Genomic DNA, 24730 nt, shown 5'->3' with positions numbered 1-24730 from the left:
CTCTCCTTTGCAGCAACAGTCTTCCCAAGGGTAAATCCTGTGGTAGAGGGCTCAACCCATCAAACCACCAGTCCCCTATGTCTGTGGTCATGTTAGCAACCATCGAAGCGGGGTAGGCCAATACCCCTGCATTCTCCACAGGCTCCTCAAGGGGGCTCTACATATTTTTTTCCTTGTTTTTTTTTTAAACTTTTTTTTTTTTTTAAATCAACTGTATGAAAAATTAAAAAAAAAATAATTAAAAAAAAAACATACAATAAAAAAACATTTCAGAGAGACCATAACAAGCGAGTAAGAAAAAGACAGCTAACCTAAGATAACTACTTTACTTCCCACATGTTCCTACTCTACCCCAAGAAAGTTACCTAATATAGCAACATTTCTGTGAACTTGTTCCTACTATACCCATCAGAAATTAACAGTGTTTTGGTCAGTTTTTAAATTTTATTCTAGTATTGAGGTTACTGATCAGAAAAGACAATATATGTTCAACTTGGCCCAATCCAGAATCTTGAATTTCAGGGTTCTAGAGTCTTAGCATTTTTTGCTAGCAATGTTCTCTGAATATTTGAGTAGAAAGAACACCATATACTCACTATTTTTGTGCTCTCCACCTCTGCACACCCACATGTCAGCACATTCATTGAGAAGAACATATTTTCTCCATTGAATTTCCTTGGCATCTCTGTCTGAGGTGTTTTATGTATGTGGTTTCTTTCTGGACTCTGTTCACTTGGTTGATCTGGGTTTATCCTTTTTGCTAATACCCCACTGTCTTAGTATTTCTTTACAGTGAATCTTGAAATGACATAATATGTCTTCCAACTTTGTTCTTTTGCAAAATTGTTTTGAATATTCTGGGTTCTTTGCTTCTTTATATAAACTTTTAAAAATAAGCTTGTCTATTTTGGAAAAGCCTGCTGAGGTACTGATTTTGATTGCATGGCATACTGATCATATTGAGTCTTCCAGTTCATGAACACAGTATCTCTCTGCATTTATGTTAGTGGCTAACAGGGTTTTGACCTGAGAAAGAACAGCTTTGATACAGTGGTGGAAGTCGGAACTACGTAGGAGCCTAGTTCAGCAATCCTAGCAAGAAATGATGCTTCTTAAAGGTTTTAGCAGAGGTGGGACTTTGAAGAGGTTAGATTTGGAAGGTAGAGCCAATAGGATGAGAGTGCCTTTTTGCCCACAGTCTTTCAGAGAGTGAGTGTGTGCTGTGAAACTTTTGAGATTTTACCAATGTCATAAAACATGGTATCTCCATTGAGTTTTTTAATGCGATTTTATTGAGATATAATCACATAACTTACTTCAAAGTGTACAATCGGTTGTTCACAGTATCGTCATCTAGTTATGCTTTCATCACCGTATTCAAACTTTGAACATTTTCATTACTCCCAAAAATAAAATGAAAATTAAAATAAAAAAGAATATCCAAAACATCCCATTCCCCTCCTCCCCCATTATTCATTTACTTTTTTTAAATTACAGTTTAATTGAGATACCATTCAAACACCCTACAGTCATCCACAGTGTACAATCAGTTATTCACAGCACCATCCTACAGTTGTGCATTCATCTCTAGAATCAATTTTTGGACCTTTTCCTTACTCCAAAATAAAAATAAAAGCAAAAAAGAGCACCTACATCTTTTCATCCCCTCCACCCCACCCTATTCTTCATCTAATTTTTGTCCCCATTTTTCCACTCATCTGTTCATATAATGGATAAAGGGAATGCAAGCCACAAGGTTTTCATAGTCACATCATTGAGTTTTATAAGCTTTTGTCTTCTCATGAATGAAGTCAAACATCTTTTTTTTGTTTGTGGCTCATTTGTATTTCTTTTTATTGGATGACTTATTCCTTATCTGTTTTTCTATTCATGGTGTTGATCTTTTAATTATAATATCCAGTATGTCTTTATAGTCCTATTCTATGATATAAACTGCACAATTTTCCTACAGTTTGCCCTTTGTACTTTTGCCTCCTTATGATTTTTTTTTGCCATAATTTGATTTTTATGTTTTAAATTTAGTAGTTTTTTTCTTTTTCTTTTATAATTCCTGGATTTTTAATTATAGCTGGGTGTTTTCCACTGTAGCATTGTAAAGAATCATTCTGTGTATTCGTCTAGAATGTGATGGATTTTATTTTTAGATTCAGCTCTTTTTATATGTTTGAATTTTGTCCTGCTCTGTGGTATGAGATATAGCTCTAACTTTCATGTCCCATAAAGCCATCTGATTATCTCTATGACATCTAGCCTTTCTCCACTCATTTGAGATGCCACCTGTATTACAATTAGGAAGTAGTATATATTTGTGTCTGTTTCTTACTTTCCTCTCTGTTCCCTAGGTCAGTCTAATGCATCATGTACAAAGACCACACTGTTTTAATTATCGAGCCTGTTTAAAACATTTCAATATCCAATACATCAGCTCCATATTTGGTGTTTTTCAACCTTTTCTGCCTTGATATGCCTGTATAGTTTTTCATATCCATTTTGGCCCACAGTAAGAAAAATTAATCAATAATATTTAAAAAGCATAACATATCATTACAAAGTTACTCATAGTCAAGGTATATAAAGTTGAGTTAATCAAAAGTCAGTGAAAGTCATGACAGCAGCAGTACAGGAGAGAAACCATATGCTCATAGGATTATGTGTAATAAATGAATTTGAGAATATATAATAATCCACTCGTGGTATGTAAAAATAACCTACTATGATAATATTATATATTTTAACTTAATATGTGAGACTTCTCCGGAATCAAAAATATACTATTGAAAATTTCAATGAGGAAATTTTAATGAGGGATATAAAGAAAGAAAAAGAAATAAAAGAGTCAAGAATTAGAAAGGAAGAAGTAAAAGTCACATTTTTGGGACCTTACACAGTTGTGTATGTAAAAAATCCAGAATTTACATGTGAACTATTAGAATTAATAAGTCAAGTTAGCAAGTAGCTTGATAGATGTCAGTATTTTTTTAAAAATCTTTTCCCAGCACATAGGAAGCATGTAATAAATGGTAAACATTATTGTTATTATTAATTGTAACAGGCTCACAGAGATATTTTATATTATAATATCACTTTATTATATGCAATTATAGTGTTCTTCTTAAATTAATTTAAAATTAAGTAGTGAATAATACCAGACATATTACTGTATTACTTCTGTATGAATTAAGTCTGTTATGTTGTGGGAAAAAATCAAAATCATTATCTATATCCCAACAATAAACAATTAGAAAATGAAATTTTATACTGTGATATCATGTACAGACGCATCATCAAATATTAAGTATAAAAATTGCTCTGGGCTTCTCTGTCTGCCTTATCCATACCTAGAGCATGTGAAGCATTTCTCTTGTCCTCTTACAGAGAGCTCTCCTCATCAAGATTAGGACCATCCTAGGCATCCTTTATAGCATTTTGTTGGAAACTCTCAATAGTAAACATGTTGAGTTAATTTCCTAAGGTGTTTTCCAAGTCACCTGTTTCTAGACCCTTCAGATTGACCAGAAATGTGCTGTTACAGGCATCAGTGTCATTCAAGGACGTGGCTGTGGAGTTCACCCAGGAGGAGTGGCAGCACCTGGGCCCTGCTCAGAGGACCCTGTACAGAGATGTGATGCTGGAGAGCTACAGCCACCTCGTCTCAGTGGGTGAGCAGAGCCTAACATGTAACTCCCTATCTAGTGCATTTCTGTTTTTTCCTTTTTTAATTTTAATCACATTTGTTGACATGTATTTAATAGAGAATAAAATTCATTACTTTCCAGTGTAGACAGCCGATGTGTTTTGAGAAACGTATACAGTTGATTACTACCACCCAAAAATTTCCTCGTAGCCTTTGGCAGTGAGTTCTCTCCCCCTATCCCCACCCCCCGGACCCAGGCCACCTCTAATTTGCTTTCTATTGCAACAATTTTGTCTTTTCCGGAATTTTGTAAAAGTGGAATCATAAAGTATATACTGTCTTATTTTTGGATTTTCTCACTTACAATGCTTTGGGGATGCATATATATGTTTGTGTACTTTAGTAGTTTATTCTTTTTATGCTGAATAGTATTCCTTTGTATTCATATACTAATCATTTGATAGACATTTTTTTTTCCCAGTTTGAGGCTGTTATAAATAACATTGCTAGAACATTTGAATACAAACCTATGTGTCTATCAGTTTTTATGTATCTTGTGCAAAACCTCTATGAGTAGACTTTGGCTTTTGTATATGTATCTTTACACAAAAATGCCAAATGTTTTCAAACTGGCTCTGCTTCAGACTGGCTGGGCTCTTTTTCATAACCATTAACAATATATGAGAGTTCTTACTGCTCTTTGGTTACCAATGTTTGGTTGGTAAGTCTTACTATTTTTAACTGTTCTATTTGTATCTTACTGAGTTTTAATTTGCACTCCCTAAATGACTAACAATTTTTTGTTTAGTTTAGTTTTTTTGTTCTTTGGTCTTCTTGAGTTTAAAGATTTCAGAACTTTATCAAATATATTTTGTCAATTTTTGCCTCCATCTTTGGTTTGACTTTTTATTTTCCTAAAGGGTGTTTTTTTACAAATACTTTACTTAAAAATGTTTTATATTAAATAATTATAGAGTCACAGGAATAAGCCAAAATTATATTTGTCACCAAGTTACACTCAATTCTTTTATTTTATATCACTGAGATACAATATCAGCACCAATAAACTGACATTTTTACGAGTGTGAATAGTTTATGCCATTTTATCACTTGCATAGTTTTGTGTAACCACCACTGCAGTCAAGATACAGAACTATTCTATCACTAAAAGATGTCTCTTTTGCTCCCCCTTTATACTCACACCTGCCTCCTCTCTCCCACCAGGCCTAATCTCTGGCCACACCAATCTGTTTTCTATCTCTATAATTTTATCATTTCAAGGTGTTATATAAATAGAGTCATACAGTGTTTGATGTATTGAGATTAGCTTTTTCACTCAGCATAATGTGTTTGAGATACAGGCAAGTTATAGTTTGTATCAATAGTTCATTCCGTTTATTGCTACGCCTATTCCTTTGTATGACTTTCTACCAGGTTCTTTAGCTGTTCACCTATGGAAGAACATTTTGTTCATTTCAGTTTTTGGCCATCACACATAATGCTGTTATGACCATTCGTGTACAGGCTTTGATGCAGACAATGGTTTTTATGTCAGTGGGATAAATACCTAGGAGTATAATTGCTTGGTTGTATGGTAAGTATATATTTAGTTTTTTAAGAAATTTCCAAGCTATTATCCAGAGTGTCTGTATAATTTTGCATTCCCGCCAGCATTGAATGAGAGATCCAGTTGTACCCTGTTCTTGTAAGTATTGATATTGTCATTAATTTTTTATGTTAGTGATTGTTAAGAGGTATGTTGTATAATCTGACCTTGTCAGATATTAATATAGCCACTTGGACTTTTGTTTTATTAGTGTTTACGTGGTATCATTTTCTTTCCTTTTACTTTTATTTGTAACTTCTCTGTGTCTTTACATATAACATGTATTTTTTGTAGATGTCATGTAGTTGAGTCCTGCTGTCAATCTCTGCCTTTCAGTTGGAATGATTAGATCATATGTTCATTTATTTGATGTTACTATTGATATAGTTGATTTTAAATGTACCTTAGGAGTATTTGCTATTTTTCCCCATCTGTTTCTTCTTTGTTTTTCCTTCTTTCAAACATTAACTTGTCATAGTCTACCTTCAAATAATATTTTATCACTTCCCGTATTTTATAAGAATCTTAGAATACTTTTTTTCCATTTTTCTGTCTTCCATGTTTTGTGCTGTTTTTATCATGTTTTACCTATACATATGTTATAAACCCCAGAATGTATTGCTATTCTATTTTTAATATTCAGTTTTCTTTTCTAATGAGTTCTACAATTAGCCTTATGTTTCCAGGTTATGTTGTTCTTTATTTTTCTGTGTAGATCTAATTTCCACTTATCATTTTCCATGTCTCTGAAGCATTTCTTTTAATTTTATTTGTAAACCACATCAGGTGATGTTAAATTCTTTAAGTTTTTGTTAGTGAGAAACAACTTATATTTGTTAAGTATATGATTCTAGGTTGATTTTTTCTTTCTGTTTTTTAAAGTCTCACTTTATTGTCTTCTGTCTTGCATAATTTCTGTTAAGTATGTAGGGCATACTTCATTAAATTCCAAAGTCTGAGAGTCCTTTATAGAATATGTTTTATGCCCAGGGCTTGAGAGAGCGGCAGTCCCATCCTTTCCAAAGGCTTATGCAGCGGACTTTTTCTCTGCAAATGCGGAGGTGATTGCTCCAACATATCCACGCACCGGGGAGACCATCTAGTTCTCAGCTCCACCCTCCTCAAACATCTGGGTGGCACCTGGACTCTCTTCCATTTCTGGGGCACATGCTCAACCCCTGCAGAACAGTGGGGTGGTGGCCAGGCTCTCCCCAGTCTCCAGGGAATGTGCTCCACCCTCTCTGAGGCCAGGAGTGGCAGCACTATTCCTGGGCATCGAGGCAGAAGGCCCACCCTCTGCCTCCAAGACAAACTCACCCTTTCTCCTTGCATGGGTAGGTCCACTCTCCTGGTCTGAGATTTCTTGGCTCCAGACCTTAGCTTCCATGGTTGTGCCTTTGAAGTCATCCTTCTCTCAATCTGTCCCTTCTTCATCCCCTCCAGTCCAGATTGGCAGTGGTTCCATTTATACAAATCTTGCCAAAAAATTTGTTCACTTGGCATGCAGCATACAGGGGTCAAAACCATCAGACAATAGGACTTCCCACAAAACCTTTCTAGATGTGCCAGTTTGAATGTATTGTGTCCCCCAAATGCCATTGTCTTTGTAGTCTTGTGGGGCAGACGTTTTGGTGCTGATTGGATTTGCTTGGAATGTGCCCCACCCAGCTGTGAGTGATGATTTTGATGAGATGTTCCCATGGAGGTGTGGCCCCGCCCATTCGGGGTGGGCCTTGATCAGTGGAGCCATATAAATGAGCTGACTCTGAGAGAGGGAACTTAGTGCATCTGTGAGTGATGTTTTGAAGAGGAGCAAGCCTGCTAGAGAGGAACGTCCTGGGAGAAAGCCATTTTGAGGCCAGAGCTTTGGAGCGGATGCCGGCTGCCTTCCTAGCTAGCAGAGGTTTTCTGGACGCCATTGGCCATCCTCTGGTGAAGGTACCCGATTGCTGATGTGTTAGCTTGGACGTTTTGTGGCCTTAAGACTGTAACTGTGTAGTGAAATAAACCCCCGTTTTATAAAAGCCTATCCATCTCTGGTGTTTTGCATTCTGCAGCATTAGCAAACTAGAACACTGGATAACTCCATCTCCAATCCTGGCTTGTACTGAAATGGCTGGCTGGCTCCCGATTTCGTTAAATCTTCACATGAGGTAGTATCCTCTGGTGTCTCAGTTTCTGGAAGCCCAGAATTCTCCAGACAATCAATTTCTGGTTTCTTGTACCCAAGAGTTCAGTTCTCAGTTTATCTCTTTCCTCTCATATTTTACTATAAGCTGCAAGAAGAAGCCAGGCTGCATTTTCCACATTTAATTTGGAGATCTCTTCAGCTAAGTATCCCAGCACATTCTTTTGAAAGTCTGCCTTCCGTCTGACACCAGGACTCAATTTTGCCAAATTCTCTGCTGCTTTAAAATAGGGATCGCCTTTCTTCCAGTTGGCAATGACATTTTTTCTGTGTAAGGCCTCATCAAAAATATCTTTAGAGTCTGTCTTCCTACCAACAGTCTTTTCAAAGCAGTCTGGGCCTTTTCCATCAAGCTCCTCACAGTTCTTCCTGAATCTTCCCCTTATCCATTTAAAAAGCCATTCCAGCATGTTTGGTATTTGCAAACTCAGCAGCACCCCACTTCTCTGGTACCAAAATCTGTTCTGGTTTGCTAATGCTTCCATTATGCAAAGTACCAGAAATAAATTGGCTTTTATAAAGGGGATTTATTAGGTTACAAATAACCTAAGCTCTGAGGCCATGAAAGTGTCCAACTGGAGGCATCAACAAGAGGATACCTTCACCTAAGGAAGACCAGTGGCGTCCAGAACACCTTTGTCAGCTGGAAAGGCACGTGGCCGGCGTCTGCTGGTCCCTTGCTCCTGGGTTGCGTTTTAAAATGGCTTTCTCCAGAATGTCTGTCTTAGCTTCTCTCTCTCAGCCTTTGTGCATCCTTGCTTGGACTTCTGTCTTTCTTCGCTTCTCTCTCTCAGCTCCTGTGCATCTTTGCTTGTTCTCCCAGGGTGTTTCTCTCTTAAATGTCTGGGGCTCCTCTCTTAGCTTCTCCACGTCAAACTCTGGGCTTCATCTCTTCCCTTAGCATCTCCAGAAGTCTTTCTGTCAGCATCTCCAAGCATCTCCAAGCTCTTTCTTGGCTCTTGAGCTCTCTTAAGTACTCCGGTGAACTAATCAAGACCTATTTGGAATGAGCAGGGTCCACACCTCCATGGAAATTATCTAATCAAAGGTCTTACCCACAATTGGGTGAGTCACATCTCCATGTTAAGACTCAATCAAAAGGTTCCACCCAACAAGATTGGATTAAAAGATCATGGCTCTTTTAGGGTCCGTAACAGTTTGAAACCAGCACACTCTGTTCATAAAGTCACGAATGTGCTAATGTCATTTATCTTTCCTTATGTGATGTCTACTGTTATTAATTCTGTCCAGTGTTTTCTTGTTCTTTGGTGGTTTTGTTTGCTTTCTTATTTCAGATATATTTTGTTTTTATGCCTGGAATTTAAATTTGGACCCTTTTATAACTTATATTTCTATTCTCAGCATATTCATGGGGTTTCTCTGTTTTCTTGAACTACAGTGTATAATAGCTGTTTAATGACCCTGACTGCTGATTTTATCCTATGTGTCATTTCTTATTCTGTTGCTATTGATTGATTTTCTTCTTCAAAAGAGTCATTTATCCTTTCTTTTCCTACCCAGTAATTTTTTATTGGATTGCTTGTGAATTTTACTTTTGTTGGTGACTGCTGGGATTTGTGTTATTCTTTTCAATAATTTAGGGTCGTTTCTGCAGTGCAGTGTAGATATTTAGAATTACTTTGATCCTTAAAAGGGTTGCTTTTAAGCTTTGTTATGTTTAAATCAGAGCTCATTTTAGCCTAGTACTAATTTGTTCTTTCTCCTAGGGCAGTTCTCTCCTGGTGTTCTACCCGGTCTTCTGTATCTTAGGAGACCTTTCAATGATGACTGATGGGAACGGAAACATCCCATCTCTGTGTGTGCTTTCGTGCTTTTGCAACCCAATCCTCTCCTGTAATTCTTTCCTCAAGTTTTCTTACATGCCTGTGAGCCAAAAAGGAAGGATCTTCTGCTGATCTCTAAGATTGACTCTCTCAGTACAACTCTTTCTTCTTTGGTATATTACCCCACACATTCTCCTGAACCTCCAATTCTGTCTCATCACCTTACTGAGATGGCCAGAATCCATTTTCGTAGTCCTTTCCAAAGGGCTAAATGCTGGAAACTTGACAGTAATCTGTTACAATCATAAGGCTCACTTTGTTTCCTTATTGTCAAGAATCCCTGTTTTGCACTGCTTGTTGCCCAGTGTCCAAAAAGTATTCTTTCATATATTTTGTATGGTTTTCTAGATGTCTGACACAAGAGAGGTAAATCACTTCTTTTTCCTTCAGCATGGCCAGGAATGGACATCCCCACGAAATCCCTTCTTTAAATCCAACCTATTGGCCGTTATTAGAATTTAGTATTATTTAGGTTTATGATACAGAGGTTTAAGGAAATTGGTCCTTTTTGAGTAGAAGAAAATGTTCTCTGCATCGCTTCTCTACCTAAAGGGTCAGTGAGCATGTTGGGCATGCCACTTCTGAAGCCATGTTTTCCTTCACATTCCGAGACAGCGAAGCCCGTGTAGTTCACTCAGGTTCTAAATCATTTCCCATTCACAGGGTACTGCTTTACAAAACCAGAGCTCATCTTCATGTTGGAACAAGAAGAAAACCCGTGGTTATTAGAGGAAGGATTTCTAAACAGGAGCAAAACAGGTGAGATACTAAGTACTGGCAGAAGTTATCCAGGGAAATTATATCCAAAGTGATCAGTTACAAGTGAACAGTTTGAAATATTTTTCAACACTCTCTTTGTAGAGAACTTTATGTTTGGGATTGTAGGAGGAAAGTATCTAATAAAATGTGGAAGGGGAAGATCTAACAAAAAGTATAAGATATAATCATATTGATTTCCCATCTTGAAAACATTAGAGGCAAGTATATAATTTAAAGCTAAAAAATTAAGTGATGGGTGTATACTTAAAAGATAAAAACTAAAGAATGTTACTAAAGCAACTAAAATTGGGAGTTTTAAAGAATGGCAGGAGAAAGAGGAAACAAACTTATTATGTAATAGGAAATTACTAGTTACCATCTAATTAAATAGGTAATTGAGGAATTGCATACTAATATAACTACAATGATAAATACTATACCAAAATACAAGCTTCCTAATTGCTTGTATTTTGCTTTACAGAGCAAAGTTACTAGAAACTTTTTTAGTGAACTGTGTCAGGTTTTCCCAGGACCACCCTAAGATTGATGATTCACAAGGAAGACTCAGCGGGACTCCCAATATAGTCATAGTCACAGCCAAGATTTATCAGCAAAGGAAAAGGCATGTGAGTTGAAGTCCACAGTAAACTAGGCAGAAGCTTCCAAGAGTCCTCTACAAGTAGATTCACAGGCCATGCTTAATTACTGCATAATAAGTTGCAACAGCATGTGTGAAATGTTGTTACCAGTGGACACTCATCAGAGATTCAGGCCCCAGGGTTTTTTGGCAGGGTCTGGTCATATGGACACCCTCTGTCTAGCATCAGCCAAAATTCTACATTCCCACAAGGAAAGAAGGCCTTCAGCATGAAGCACATTGTTTATTCAAATAGTTTTGGTACAGAGAGCCACTCTTATCAGTTCTGGGAATGTTGGGAACCCTCCTGAAATTTAAGTTCCTAGATGCCAACCAAGGGCCAATACATCAAGTTGGCCTTTCTAAGGATATTTGTCTCAGGCCTGGTATATTCTCTGCCCCCAAATTTGCAAACACACAGTATAACATAAAGTAGGACAAACATATCTGCCGTATCAACTAAGGGAAATGGATTAAAGTCACTTACTAGTAACACTATCAGATTGCATCAAAGAGATATACCTGTAACATGATTTGTGAAGTTTGAAATGCACTTGCTTTATTATTAAGCCGGTAAGCACAGAAATAATTCAGGGTTTATTTATCTAACTTCTACTTAAGGTTCAGTTCAGGTCAAAAAACAGGTAAGAAGGACACTTTGTTAAAGCTAAAGAAGACAATTTAAAAGGAGATGTTAAGTCTTGAGTAACTCTGCACCAAATAAATTATCATAAAGATTCACAAGTCAAAAAACTGCAAGAAATAAAGAGAAATATAAACCCATTAGAAAGCTTAGACCCTAAAAAACACTGATTTTGTTCCAGAGCCAGTAGACAACAACTGATAATCTTGAATAGTGCTTGACAAACTATGGCCTTCAAGTAAAATCCTGCTTGTTGCCTATTTTGTTAAAGGAAGATTTATTGAAACAGCCACATGCATTCATTTATGTGTTTGCACTGTGAAGCAGAGTTGAATACTTGCAACAAAGCCACATGACCAGAAAAGCCAAAAACATTTACTCTCTGGAGCTTTAGATAACAAAGTTTGAGGGCTACTGCTCTCAAAGTTATACATGGCATACTTTATAAAATGAGGAATATTTGTCTATCAAAGCTTTGTACTCTTGAAACAAAGAATAAAACTTTCTTTACATGACACTAGAACATTCACAAAATATAAAAGTATTTTAGGCAAATGTCAATAAATTCCAGAAAGTGGGAATGCTATTGTTCAATGAAACATGAATATGAGAAAAATTAAAATGTCTCTATCTTGGAAATCAATAATGAATATATAAATATATATCTTTTAAGAACCTTTTTTATCAGAGAGCATATCAAAATCAAAGATACACAGTATCCAAAAATAAAAATGAAAAACAATGAGACAAGAGCCTTCTGCGAAAAATAAATCAGATCTTAGAAGAATATTTTTAGTTTCACATCTCATTTTTAAAAGTAAGAATGTTTTAAAAGAAGAGTAAGCAGACGATTGATGTAATTAAGACACACTGATGGTATAAAATATAAGATCAAAAGTGGTTCTCAGAATAAAAACATGTAATAAAATAGCTATCATCACCAATAAGAAATAACTATGTAGATACAATTCAAGTTTTTTGTTTTATCCTGATGACTACCAAATTATTACAAGATGCCATTCATTAAAAGGTAAACCATCATTTAAGGTACGACCAAGAGAAGCTCCTGTCCATTTCACTATGAACATGCCATCAGTTTTAAGATACAACTTGATTTTGGTGATCCTAGTTGGTTTAAAATTCATGTGTCTCAGATAAACATGAGTTGTCTCCATGTATCCGTTGTTTAAAAACAGGCAGAATACAGGATACAGTCAAAAGCTACTCCAGGTTTTAAATAAATGGTGCTTAAATTTGTGGGATGATACAAGAGGACTTTTTTTTTTTTTAATTGTTTAACGTTTTGGAAAAATAGCTCCAAAGGGCATCTCGATTTTCAGTAGTGCCAAAGTTGGAATGTGGGATAACTAGAGAAAGAATATGAATGTAAGATTATTGTTGTAAATGATCTATTTAGTGGGGTCTGTCGAGACTAAAGCAAAAAATACTGTGGAGCAGTGGAACAGTAGCTAGAACATGTAATAAGCATGCAGTTAATGTAAAAATTTCTTTTCCAGAATCCTGTCTCTTAAATCTTTTTATATGTTGGTACCTAAGTCAGTGGATTCAAGGCCTGCATATGTTTTTAGCATAGGCCTGACACATTGTTGCATGGGACATGGGTAGTAGCAGGGTGATAGCAGTAATATATACAAAAGAAATTTATGATAAATAAATGTAAAAGATACTTGTAAACTTTCTGGGAGCAGATTGAAATATGCTTCTTAATGATTTTGCAGTCGTTAATAACTATCTCTATTGAAAAGTAGATGGAAAGCCAAATTAAAGATTGGAGAGGATGAAAACTGGTTTCAGGAAAATGAATTGGTAAAGCGATAGGAGAACAGTTGAGATGTGATGGTTAAAAGAGGTTCATTGAACACCTCTGATATAATAGATGAAGGTACCTGATTTAATACAGCCAGGACAGAGTAGTGAATCCAGTTCAGCTGGGAAAATGACTTGTACACATCAGTTTTTCACCTCCACTTACACGTTTGTGTTCCCTCAAGGAACACTACAGGTTAGAATGAAGGCATGGTCTACAATGTGAGGAAATTGGAAATTTATGTTGATTTTGATGTGTAGAAAGGAACAAAGGAAATTCTAAAGGAAGCATGTACACTAATTTTGAGAATTATAGTTTAAAATGCCAAATTCATATGATACTCATTTCTACATTCCTCTCCCTTTTTTACTACATAAAGTTGTTTTTGTATTATGTTTTTAAAAATAAAAAGGAATAGGGTGGGAGGGGGGTGATTTGGGTTTTCTTTACTTTTATTTTTTATTCTTATTTTCACTTTTTCTGGTACAAGGAAAATGTTCAAAAATAGATGGGGGTGATGAATGCACAACTATATGATGGTACTGTGAACGAACTGATTTACACTTTGGATGATTGTATGGTATGTGAATATATCTCAAGAAAATTGAATTAAAAATTAATAAAAAGGAATATGGGGAATAAACATTTGGAATTTTTTTTGGGGGGGGGTGTACTGAGCCAGCAACCAAGGAGTCAAGTACATAATAAGGCATATGTTTAGAAGTCCCATTCCATAAGAAATGTGTTAAGTATCATAAAATATTTTTAATTCTGATTTTTAGAACACTGCCACCATGAGGAACTCATAGAAAAGAGCCCAGAAAAACAAGAAAGACTCTTGTGGCAAGATTTATTTACCAACAAAATATTGACTACAGAGCAAGAGAATATCTCAGGAATACCATGCAATCTGGACATAAACATTTTTCCTTCAAGAATAATGACTTCTGATTGTGACACTGGACAACATGCTTACCTTGGTGTAAGTTCCCTGGCCCCCTGCTGTCAGTATTCAAGAGAGAAGGCTGCTGAGTGTGATGAGAGATGGCTCCTCAGTCTTAAGGAGGGTAGAAATAACAATGGAGAGAGATGTTTTCATTATAATAAACACATTAAAGCCCTCACTTCTAAGGAAGAAGTTATTCAGCATCAAACAATTCAGACTTTGGAGCAACCCTTTAATAATAATAATGATTGTGGTAAACCTTTCCTTGAGAAGGCTGCCCTTGTTACTTCTAAGAGTGTCTGCACAAAAGTGAAATCTCATAAATGCAATGAATTTGGAGAAAACCTATATGATATATCTACTCTTATTGTCTCTCAGAACATTTCTAAAGAGGATAAGAGTCACCAGGAACTTAATGAATATAAAGGTAATGAAAATGGGAATGATTTCAGTGGAAGCACTCAACTTCAAAGAACTGACATAGAAGGGAACACTTTCAGACAAAAATCACACTTTAGAGAACATCAAACAATTCACATAGGGCTGAAACCCTTTGAATATGGAAAAAATTTTGACCATGATTTAGCCCTTCCAGTGTATCAGAAAACTCACACAGCAGAGACATCCTCTGATTATAACACATCATCTGATTATAACACATGTACAGAGACATTCAGCTACCAGTCAGTTTTCAATGTAAATCAGAGAACTCACATGTGGGCGAAACCCTATGAATGTCATGAATGTGGGAAAACTTTTGGTGAGATGTCACTCCTAAGGAAACATCAGAGAACACACACAGGAGAGAAACTGTATAAATGTGATAGATGTGAGAAAGCTTTCAGTGCAAAGTCATGTCTACGAATACATCAGAGAACTCACACAGGGGAGAAACCCTATAAATGTGATGAATGTGGAAAATCTTTCAGGCAGAAGTCAACTCTCAGAGGACATCAGAGAACTCACAGAGGAGAAAAACCCTATGAATGTAATGAATGTGGAAAAGCTTTCAGCGGAAAGTCAGTCCTAAGAAGACATCAACGAACTCACACAGGGGAAAAACCCTACAATTGTAATCAGTGTGGAGAATGTTTCAGCCAGAAATCTAACCTCAGAATACATCACAGAACTCACACAGGGGAGAAACCCTTTGAATGCAATGAATGTGGGAAATCTTTTGACTATAATTCAATACTCATAATACATCAGAGAATTCATACAGGGGAGAAACCTTTTGAGTGTAATCAGTGCGAAAATCTTTCAGTCATATTTCAGACTTAAGGAAACATCAGAGAACTCACACAGGAGAAAGACCATATAAATGTAATGAATGTGGGAAAGCTTTCAAACTGAAAACAGACCTACGAAAGCATCATAGAACTCACACAGGGGAAAAACCCTATGAATGTAATGAATGTGGAAAAGCTTTCAGCGAGAAGTCAGTCCTAAGAAAACATCAGGGAGTTCACACAGGAGAGAAACCCTATAAATGTGATGGATGTGAGAAAGCTTTTATTGCAAAATCAGGTCTAAGGAGACATCAGAGAACTCACACAGGGGAGAAACCCTTTGAATGCAATGAATGTGGGAAATCTTTTGACTATATGTCAATCCTCATAATACATCAGAGGACGCACACAGGGGAGAAACCATTTGAATGCAATCAGTGTGAGAAATCTTTCAGCCGTATGTCAGTGCTAAGGAAACATCAGAAAACGCACACAGGTGAGAGACCATTTAAATGTGATGAATGTGGAAAAGCATTCAAACTGAAGTCAGGCCTAAGAAAACATCATAGAGTTCACACAGGGGAGAAACCCTATCAGTGTAATCAGTGTGGAAAAGCTTTCAGTCAGAAAACACAACTCAGGGGGCATTATAGGATTCACACAGGGGAGAAGCCCTATCAATGTAATCAGTGTGGCGAATCATTTAGCCAGAAATCATATCTCAGAAGCCATCAGAGAACTCACACTGGGGAGAAGCCCTATAAATGTGATGAATGTGGAAAATCTTTCAGACAGAAATCAAGTGTCAGAGTACACGAGAGAATACACACAGGTGAGAAACCCTATGAATGTAATGAATGTGGAAAAGCTTTCAATGAGAAGTCAGTCCTGAGAAAACATCAGAGAACTCACACAGGCGAGAAACCCTATAATTGTAATCAGTGTGGAGAATCTTTCAGGCAGAAATCAAATCTCATAGTACATCAGAGAACTCACACAGGGGAGAAACCTTACAAATGTGATGCATGTGGAAAAACTTTCAGTCAGAAATCAAGCCTTAGAGAACATCAGAAAGCCCACATAAGGATTCCATATTTGAATTTAAAGAACATGGGAATATCTGAGCTGGAAATCATACCTTACAGAATCTCAGAGAACATGGACAGGAAGGAAACTCTTTGAATAAATACATGTTGGAAGTTCCTCTCCAGAACATCAAATTTCTTTAAATACCAGAGAACTTCACGAGAAAGAATTTATTGAAATATATTTTATTTGGACATTCTTTCAGAGTACAGTCCCTACTGGGTATCAGAGAATTCACCAGAGATAGAAACCCTATAAAAATAACTAATATGGGAAAGACTCTGAATGTTATCAGCCTTTTGGGAACTCATAGAAAAACTCTGAGAAAATAATCATGTGAACACTTTGTGCCAACAAACATAACTCATTAATCATCACAGAGATAATCTAGCAAGAAAATGTAGAATCTAGTGTGTAGTGACCGTGAGCCAAAAGCCTGCATTCTCAGTACAACAGAAAATATGTGGAGTTCAGAGACCTGATAGTATATGAAAATACATAAGAAAAAGATTTTATGAAGGTAATGGATGTGGAAAATCTTTCAGTATGTCAGCCCTCAGTGTTTTTCCCAATAAGCAGATATTTACCAGTTTTCCCTTTTGACACACCTAGTCAGAATTTTCCAACCACTCTTTCATCTAAGTGGGATCATGTCACTAGCCTTTGACTACTGAAACATAGGAGTCAGTGATTAACAAAGATACCTCTCAAAATCTCAGTGTTGTCTCTTGTCCCTCGTCAGAATGGAAAGGAAATTATCCACTGGTGAACCATGGGACACATGCACTGATGAAAGAGTACTAGATGGAAGGGCCGAGGTCAAAGAGTGACTTTGGAATGGAGTTCTCTCCCAGTTACAGTTGGACTTTGTGTGATGAGGAATTTGTTCTCTTCTGAGCTGCAGGTTCTGTGTACTTGATACTGACATATAATCAAAATAGGTTAATGAAACGAATATGACTTCTGTGAGACATGCAAAGTCAGTGTATATCAGAAAATTCACACAGGAAAACCCATGACAACATCCTAACTGATCATAAAGTCTTATTAAGAATTATTCTCTGTTACTAATCAGGTAAATATCAGAGGAGAAATCTAACATTTCAACACATAGGAAACCCTTTGCCAAAGATATGGTAGATCCTTGATTATCAGTTCATTGAGTTTTGCATGTGTGAAAGTTCAACTGTCAAACGTTACTACTTCTCATAGTTTTCTCTGAGAGAAATTTATAAATGTAAGTAATAGTTCATATCTAGAGATTGTTCTACACAAACACTTCTGTCACATGTAATGTAAACACTTTTAATGAAATATAACCATATTGATTCATAGACATTCAGTAGTGTAAGAAGCTTCAAAAAAGATCAAGAAATAAAGAGAATATTCTGAAGAGAACAGCATTGAATGTATGTGAATACTCTCTTGATTTTTCTACTGTTTTTATATGTGAGTATGTATATGTCATGGCACTAAAAAGTATTTCTTTGATATGTGTACTGGAACTCAGCATCTTTGTAATAAAATTCTGTACCCCTTGCTTAATAACTATGCTGACTTCAGCTACAATTTGCCACACATATAAAAACAAATAAACCTTTACAGGAAATATCTGAAAGTTCAAAGTGCCATACCACCTTCTTTCTCTCTTGCTGCCTTCTGATGTGTGTATAAGAAAGACTATTGTTACTGAATTTCCTCTTTTCCAAAGGACCAAAGAGTGTTTTCTGTATATTTTCTATTGCCTCAGGGTCACTGATACATTTTAAATAAATATATATTTGTAGATAAATACACACACACACAGAGAAGTCACATTCACAGAAGAATAACCCAATTAATTTAAGAAAGCACTATGTAAGAAACCTTTTTAGTAAGAAAAGTATCTGTTTCCCACATTCTTGCTTCATGAAGTGGCTATGTAAGCCAGATTGTGCAACTTCTTTTGCTCCATAACACAAGCATTGTGTATTTTTATGATAGAAAGTCATTTACTGTATTCTGTTCTTGTCTTCCTAGTGTTGGGAGCATGATGAAGTGATCGAGACAGTGGACTTGTGCTCAAATCCCAGATAATGGTTGAGCATTGGGCAGGTTACTGTGTACCTTAGTTACCTTGTATGCAAAATGGAAACAGTATCACATATTCCATAGGGCAATTATCTGGATTAAAGATGTTAATCTATCTAAAGCAAATGGAAGAATGTCCAGCATGTGACAAATGTAATATGTTAGGTACTATTGTCGTTAAGATTATTAGTGTTCCCATTATCATGGTCATCAGCAATAGTTCTTGTTTACTCGGGAAAAGTGATGGGATGTTCTAACAGTCGCTTGGCTGTTTGGGACCCATGTCTCACTTCTGTTGGCACATCCATCCCTCTCCTTGATGAGGCAGGGGTATGCCCTAATTATTACCTGGAATAATTATGGAAATTCACCCCTTCTATATTTGACTTTAGAGTGTGCTTTTGAACCAGGCATGTTCAGTGAGACCTGTGAGGAAAACTTGAGGGAATATGGGAAAGGTTTCCTAATTGATTTAATAGGTTGTTATTATTGCATCATGTAAAAGATGGCTTTGTCCTTAGTGAGCTCTCCTGTTGCAAATGAAGATAAATTCCTTTGAGAACTTAGCATGGTGTCAGATGTGTCTCCCATGAAAATGTAGGAAACACTTTAACTTGACTTATTCATTGATCCCTCTACATTGCTTCTTTTCATGTGGTTTGAGTTAAACATCTACCTATATTTTCATCTAGGTGAATAGTTCAAATATCATTAGATTTTTTTTTCATACCATTCCTGCTTATTTGGATTGCTTTATTTTATTTTATTTTGTAATGAATTGTTATTTGTAGTGGTATTGCAGAATTCTGCTTAGTACTCTTTCCTCACTTTCTTCTAATAACAGATACAGTCTTTGTGCAACAGAGCTGGGACATAATCCATATGAGCAATAGTAGAACTTCATCTCTTGCCTCCACATTGATTGTTCCAGTAAAGGACATTTAATCCAAGGTGTGCCAGTCAGCACTTCTCCTGGGACTTTTGAAATGCAATAGGAGAAATTGTTACATTTAGTGAGAAGCATATATGATCAAGTTTTCTGATAGTGTGTAAGTCCAGGAGACAGTTTCTCTCTCTGAAAACGACAATAACCATGGTCTTTCAGTGGTTCCTGTATATAGTCAATAAACACTAATAAAAAGTGTTTATCCTTGGATCTGTTTCTGAGCTCTATTCTGTTTCTTTTTACATTATTTAAGACTTATGGAAAAGTTGCAAGAATAATCAAGGTATTCTCAGACTTCCTTTAACCTATTTCCCCAAGTGTTAACATTTTAGTATGTTTGCTCTATCCTTTTCTCTGTGAAATTTATAGACATGATAGACAGATAGATGTAGATACACAGTTTTTCCTGAACTATTGAAGAGTAAGTGACAGACACAGTGCCCCTTTATTCCTATATACGTCACTCTGTGTTCTACAAACAAGGAATTATATTATGTGACTTCAGAATACTTAATCAAAATTAAGAAATTAACATTGATAAAATGCTAGAATTTAATCTGTGGAGCTTATTCATATTTTACCTATTTTCCATATAATGCCCATTATAGAAAAAGAAAATCCAGTATCATGCATTATATTCTGTTGCTGTGTGTATTCAGTCTCCCTTAATCTCAAACAGCTCCTTATTATTTCTTTTTATTTCACAACAATGGCATATTAGAGTTTGGGATGTATTTTGCTTGGAGTTTTCCTTGGTTTGCTTATGGTTAGGTTCAGTAATGCATCTTTAGCGGCAGTACCACAGAGCGGATGCTGAGTTCTTCTCAGGAAATTAGGCAAGGAGCTCCAGGCTGTCACTTAGTCCCACTGTAATGAGGGGACTTCTAAGTTTCTGTACCACAAGGTCACCCTTTTACCTTTTGTATGGAGAAATGTCTTGTACTGAGATCTTTTCAGCTTTGAACCTCCAGCCAATTCTCAAGCTTTCACCTACTAGATCTGGCATATATTTATAATCTCAACTGACATTTGCCTAAGTCAGTTATTATCATGGTTGCCTAATAGTGATATTTAAAATCTAATATTCCTTCTGCATTTGTCAATTGGCGTGTTACGTTAAGACTGAGTTGTTTTCCCATTTATTTATATATTTATACCCATTTAAACTCCTGGATGCTGATTTTATCCAGAGGGCTATATATCACTGTGAATGTTATTGAGGTTCAAACCATCTCAGATTTGTCTAGTGGGAGCCCCTTCATTTGTCCCCTGTGTCTTTTTCTTGTATGTTTCTGATCTTTACTATTTTGCCAAACTCTTTGTATTTATGATCATGATGTTTTCTCTGGCTTTGTAATACTTTGCATCATAGAGTAAGTCCTTCATTTTTTCCCCCAAATATTGTTGTTTTTTTCTGAGAGATATTTACTAACTTAATCCTGCCTTCAGTAAATCTTTTGAGATTATAATTGGATTGGCATTAAATTTAGTCTCAGTGAGGCACCCGCAAGGTGAAATCAATTTATCCATAAGGCCTGGGTCATTCCGTGAAATCCAGGAGAACCAGGCTAGTGATTGGGGATGTAGACTTCACCTGCTTTCCTCCTTTGCTCTAGACATATCCAGAGGACTCGCCAGCATCATATTAACCACTGAAGAATGTGATCAACATTCTGTTCATTAATTTCCCTACTTTTCCCTACCATGTGGATCTTTTCTCTCTGCTTGATGATCTTTCCTACAGGTTTCTTCACTTTAGTTCTAACAAATAATAGCCTCACTGGAGACCCAGGAAGATTGAGAGTTTCTGCCTACCTGCTTACCAAGGGTCTTCATGCTGCCACAGGCAGAAAAGCAACCTTTTTTCAGAGGATTTTCATGGTGTTGCATGTAGTGACATACTTGATGAGGAGCCTTTTTGCACTCTGCCTTGACTTGGATCCCCATATATCTGATGGCCTGGTTTTGTGACTGAACTACCTTGGATCTCCTGCTTGCCTAATCCTGCAAATAACTAAAATTTCTACTGACCAGACATCTCTGGCTTTTTAGTAAACAAAGTGAATATGATCACATTTGGAAACAGGATTTGTGAAGGTGTTATTAGTCAAGATGATGCCAAATTTGATTACACTGGGCCCTTATTCATATATAATCAATGTCCTTATAAGCAGAGGAAATTTGGACATAGTAAGAGAGAGACAGAAAAAGAGAGAGAGCTATGTGATGTAGTTAGAGATTGAATTGTGTTGCCACACGCCAAGGAATTCCGTGAAATTCTGGCCACCCATCAGAAGCCAAGAGAGAAGTATGGAATGAATTCTCCCCTTTAAGAGGAAGCAAAGCCTTCTGAGACCTTCAGTTTGGACTTTTTGCCTCCCAAACTGTGAGACAATAGATTTCTTGTTTTAAGCCACATAGTCTATATTGTTAGTTAGAGTAGCCCCAGCAAACTAAGACAGTTTTTGATATTGGGAAGTAGGGTGCTAATGAAACAAATACCTAAAAAATTGAAAATGGCTTTGGAATTAGAGAATAGGTACAGTATAGAAGAATCTTGAAGGGCCTGATAGAAAAAGCCTAGATTACCTTTAAGAGACTGTTGATAGAAATACAGATATTAAAGATAATTCCACGAACATATTTGAAGGAAATGATGAAATTGGAAACTGGAGAAAGGGCAACCCTTGTTATATACAGTGGCTCAAAACTTGGTGGAAATATATCCTACTGTAGGATACAGGGCAGTAAGTGATGAACTTGGATATTTGGCTTAGGAGATTTCCAAGCAAATTTTGGAAAATGCAGCCTGGTTTCTTCTTGCTACTTGTAGTAAAATGAGAGAGGAAAGGTATAAACTGAGGGATGAATTGTTAAGTAAAAAGAAACAAACAGTTGATTTGGAAAATTTCAGCCTATCCAGATAAAGATCTTTGGAAACAGCACTGAGGGTGTGACTACACAACCACTTTCTAAAGAGATTAGGCTAATGATTCATGGATCCAATCAACCATATCAGAAGAAATTAGTAATGGAACTGCAATTATCCAGAAAAGACTTGTGGAATACCTTTTGTCTGCTGGTGTTCTAGTTTGTTAAGCAATCAAAAGCAGATACCAAAAAAAATGCATTGACTTTAATTTTTTTTATTAACTTTATTCATGAAAAAAATTTAGAAAAACATTTCCAAATAAAACATAGCGAAGGAATAAGAAAAACAAATATCCTGAAATAATTTCATTGCCTCCAATATGTTCCTACCATACCACAAGAAAATTAACGAACCCCAGTCATTCCTGAGCATTTCCATATCATTAAGATTACCCTCAATATCTTATCTGTTCTTATTAGATTATTGTTCCCCCTTCACCAGCCTCTGTCTATCTCTAGGTCCCCTATATTCTAAAATATAAATTTGTTCTACATTTCTCACAGAGTTCACATTAGTAGTAACATACAAAGTCTCTCCTTTTGTAAGTGACTCATTTCACTCAACAGTATGTCTTCAAGTTTCATGCATGTTGTCACATGCCTCATGACCTCGTTCCTTCTCGCTGCTGCATAGTATTCCATCCTATGTATGTTCTGCATTTTGTTTATCAACTCATCTGATGTAGGACATTTAGGTTGTTTCCTTCTCTTGGCAACTGTGAACACTGCTGCTACGAACATCAGTGTGCAAATATCTGTGTCACTGTTTTCAGATCCTTTGAAAAATACCGAGAAGTGAAATTCCTGGATCGTAGGGTAACCCAATACCTAGTTTTCTTAGGAACCGCCAAACTGTCTTCCAGTGTGGCTGAACCATTATACAGTCCCACCAGCAATGAATAAGAGTTCCAATTTCTCCACATCTTCTCCAGCATTTGTAGTTTCCTGTTTGTTTAACGGCAGCCATTCTTATGGATGTGACATGATACTCATTGTGGTCTTGATTTGCATCTCCCCAATAATTAGTGAAGATGCACATTTTTTCAGGTATTTTTTAGCCACTTGTATTTCTTCTTTGGAAAAAAATGTCTTTTAATATCTTTTTCCCATTTTGTAATTGGGCTATCTGTACTAATGTCATTGAGATGTAAACAGATTTCTTTACATATACAAGATATCAGTCTCTTATCAGATAGATGGTTTCTGAATATTTTCTCCCATTGACTTCTGTCTCTGCCTTTTTGACAAATTCCTTTGAGGTACAGAAGCTTTTAATTCTTAGGAGTTCCCATTTATCTATTTTTTCTTTCATTGCTTGTGCTTTAGGTGTAAGATCTAAGAAGCAACCTCCTAATACTAGGTCTTGAAGATGTTTCCCTACATTATGTTCTAGGAGTTTTATGGTGCATAGTCTTACACTGAGATCTTCGATCAATGCTGAATTAATTTTCACATAGGATGTGAGGTAGGGGTCCTCTTTCATTCATTTAGATATAGATATCCAATTCTCCCAGTCCTATTTGTTAAAGAGGCTATTATGTCCCAATTTACTGAATTTTGGAGGCCTTATCAAAAATCAGTCTACCATAGATCTGGGGGTCTGTTTCCAAATTCTCAATTCAATTCCATTGATCAATATCTCTATCTTTGTGCCAATACCATGCTGTTTTGACTACTGTGGCTTTATATTAGGCTTCAAAGTCAGGCAGTGTAAATCCTCCCACTTTGTTTTTCTTTTTTAAAATATTTTTAGCATCTTTCCCTTCCAAATAAATTTGATGACTAGCTTTTCCAAGTCTGTAAAGTAGATTATTAGAATTTTAATGGGCATTGCATGAAATCTGTAGATCAGTTTGGGTAGAATGTAAATCTTAACTATGGTTACATTCCTATCCATGAAAACAGAATATCTCTCCATCTCTTTAGGTTGCCTTGTATTTCTTTTAGTAGAGTTACACAATTTTCTGTGTAGAGGTCTTTTACATCCTTGTTTAAGTTTATTCCTGTGTACTTAATTTTTTTAGTTTCTATTGAAAATGGAATCTTTTCCTTGAGTGTCTCTTCAATTATGTCATTTCTACTGTATAGAAACATTCCTGACTTATGTGCATTAATCTTATATCCTGCCACTTTGCTGAATTTATTAGTTCAAGTAAGTGTGTTGTCAGTTTTTCAGGGCTTTCTAAGATCACCTCATCTGCAAATAATGAGAGTTTTGCTCCTTTCTTTCCAATTTTGATGCCGTTTGTTCCTTTTTCTTGCCAAATTGCTCTGGCTAGAACTTCTAGTACAATGTTGACAACAGACATCCTTGTCTCATTCCTGATCTTAGAGGGAAGGCTTTCAGTCTCTCATCATTGAG

General features: G+C 36.3%; 1 protein-coding gene across 1 annotated transcript in view; it reads left to right on the top strand.

The window, feature by feature from the left end:
- The window catches only part of LOC119545562 (zinc finger protein 729-like), a 93253-nt gene that overhangs the window by 3498 nt on the left and 65025 nt on the right, over positions 1-24730 (top strand). The window contains 4 exon segments of the mRNA XM_037851172.1: positions 3554-3680; positions 9957-10052; positions 13943-15364; positions 15367-16377. Of these exon segments, the coding sequence (XP_037707100.1) occupies positions 3554-3680; positions 9957-10052; positions 13943-15364; positions 15367-16377 (2656 nt within the window).

Source organism: Choloepus didactylus, chromosome 10 (genome assembly GCF_015220235.1).
Source record: "Choloepus didactylus isolate mChoDid1 chromosome 10, mChoDid1.pri, whole genome shotgun sequence".
In the NCBI taxonomy this organism is placed as follows: Eukaryota; Metazoa; Chordata; class Mammalia; order Pilosa; family Megalonychidae; genus Choloepus; species Choloepus didactylus.
Note: the sequence above shows the minus strand (reverse complement) of the source record. Positions and strands in the feature narration are given on the sequence as shown.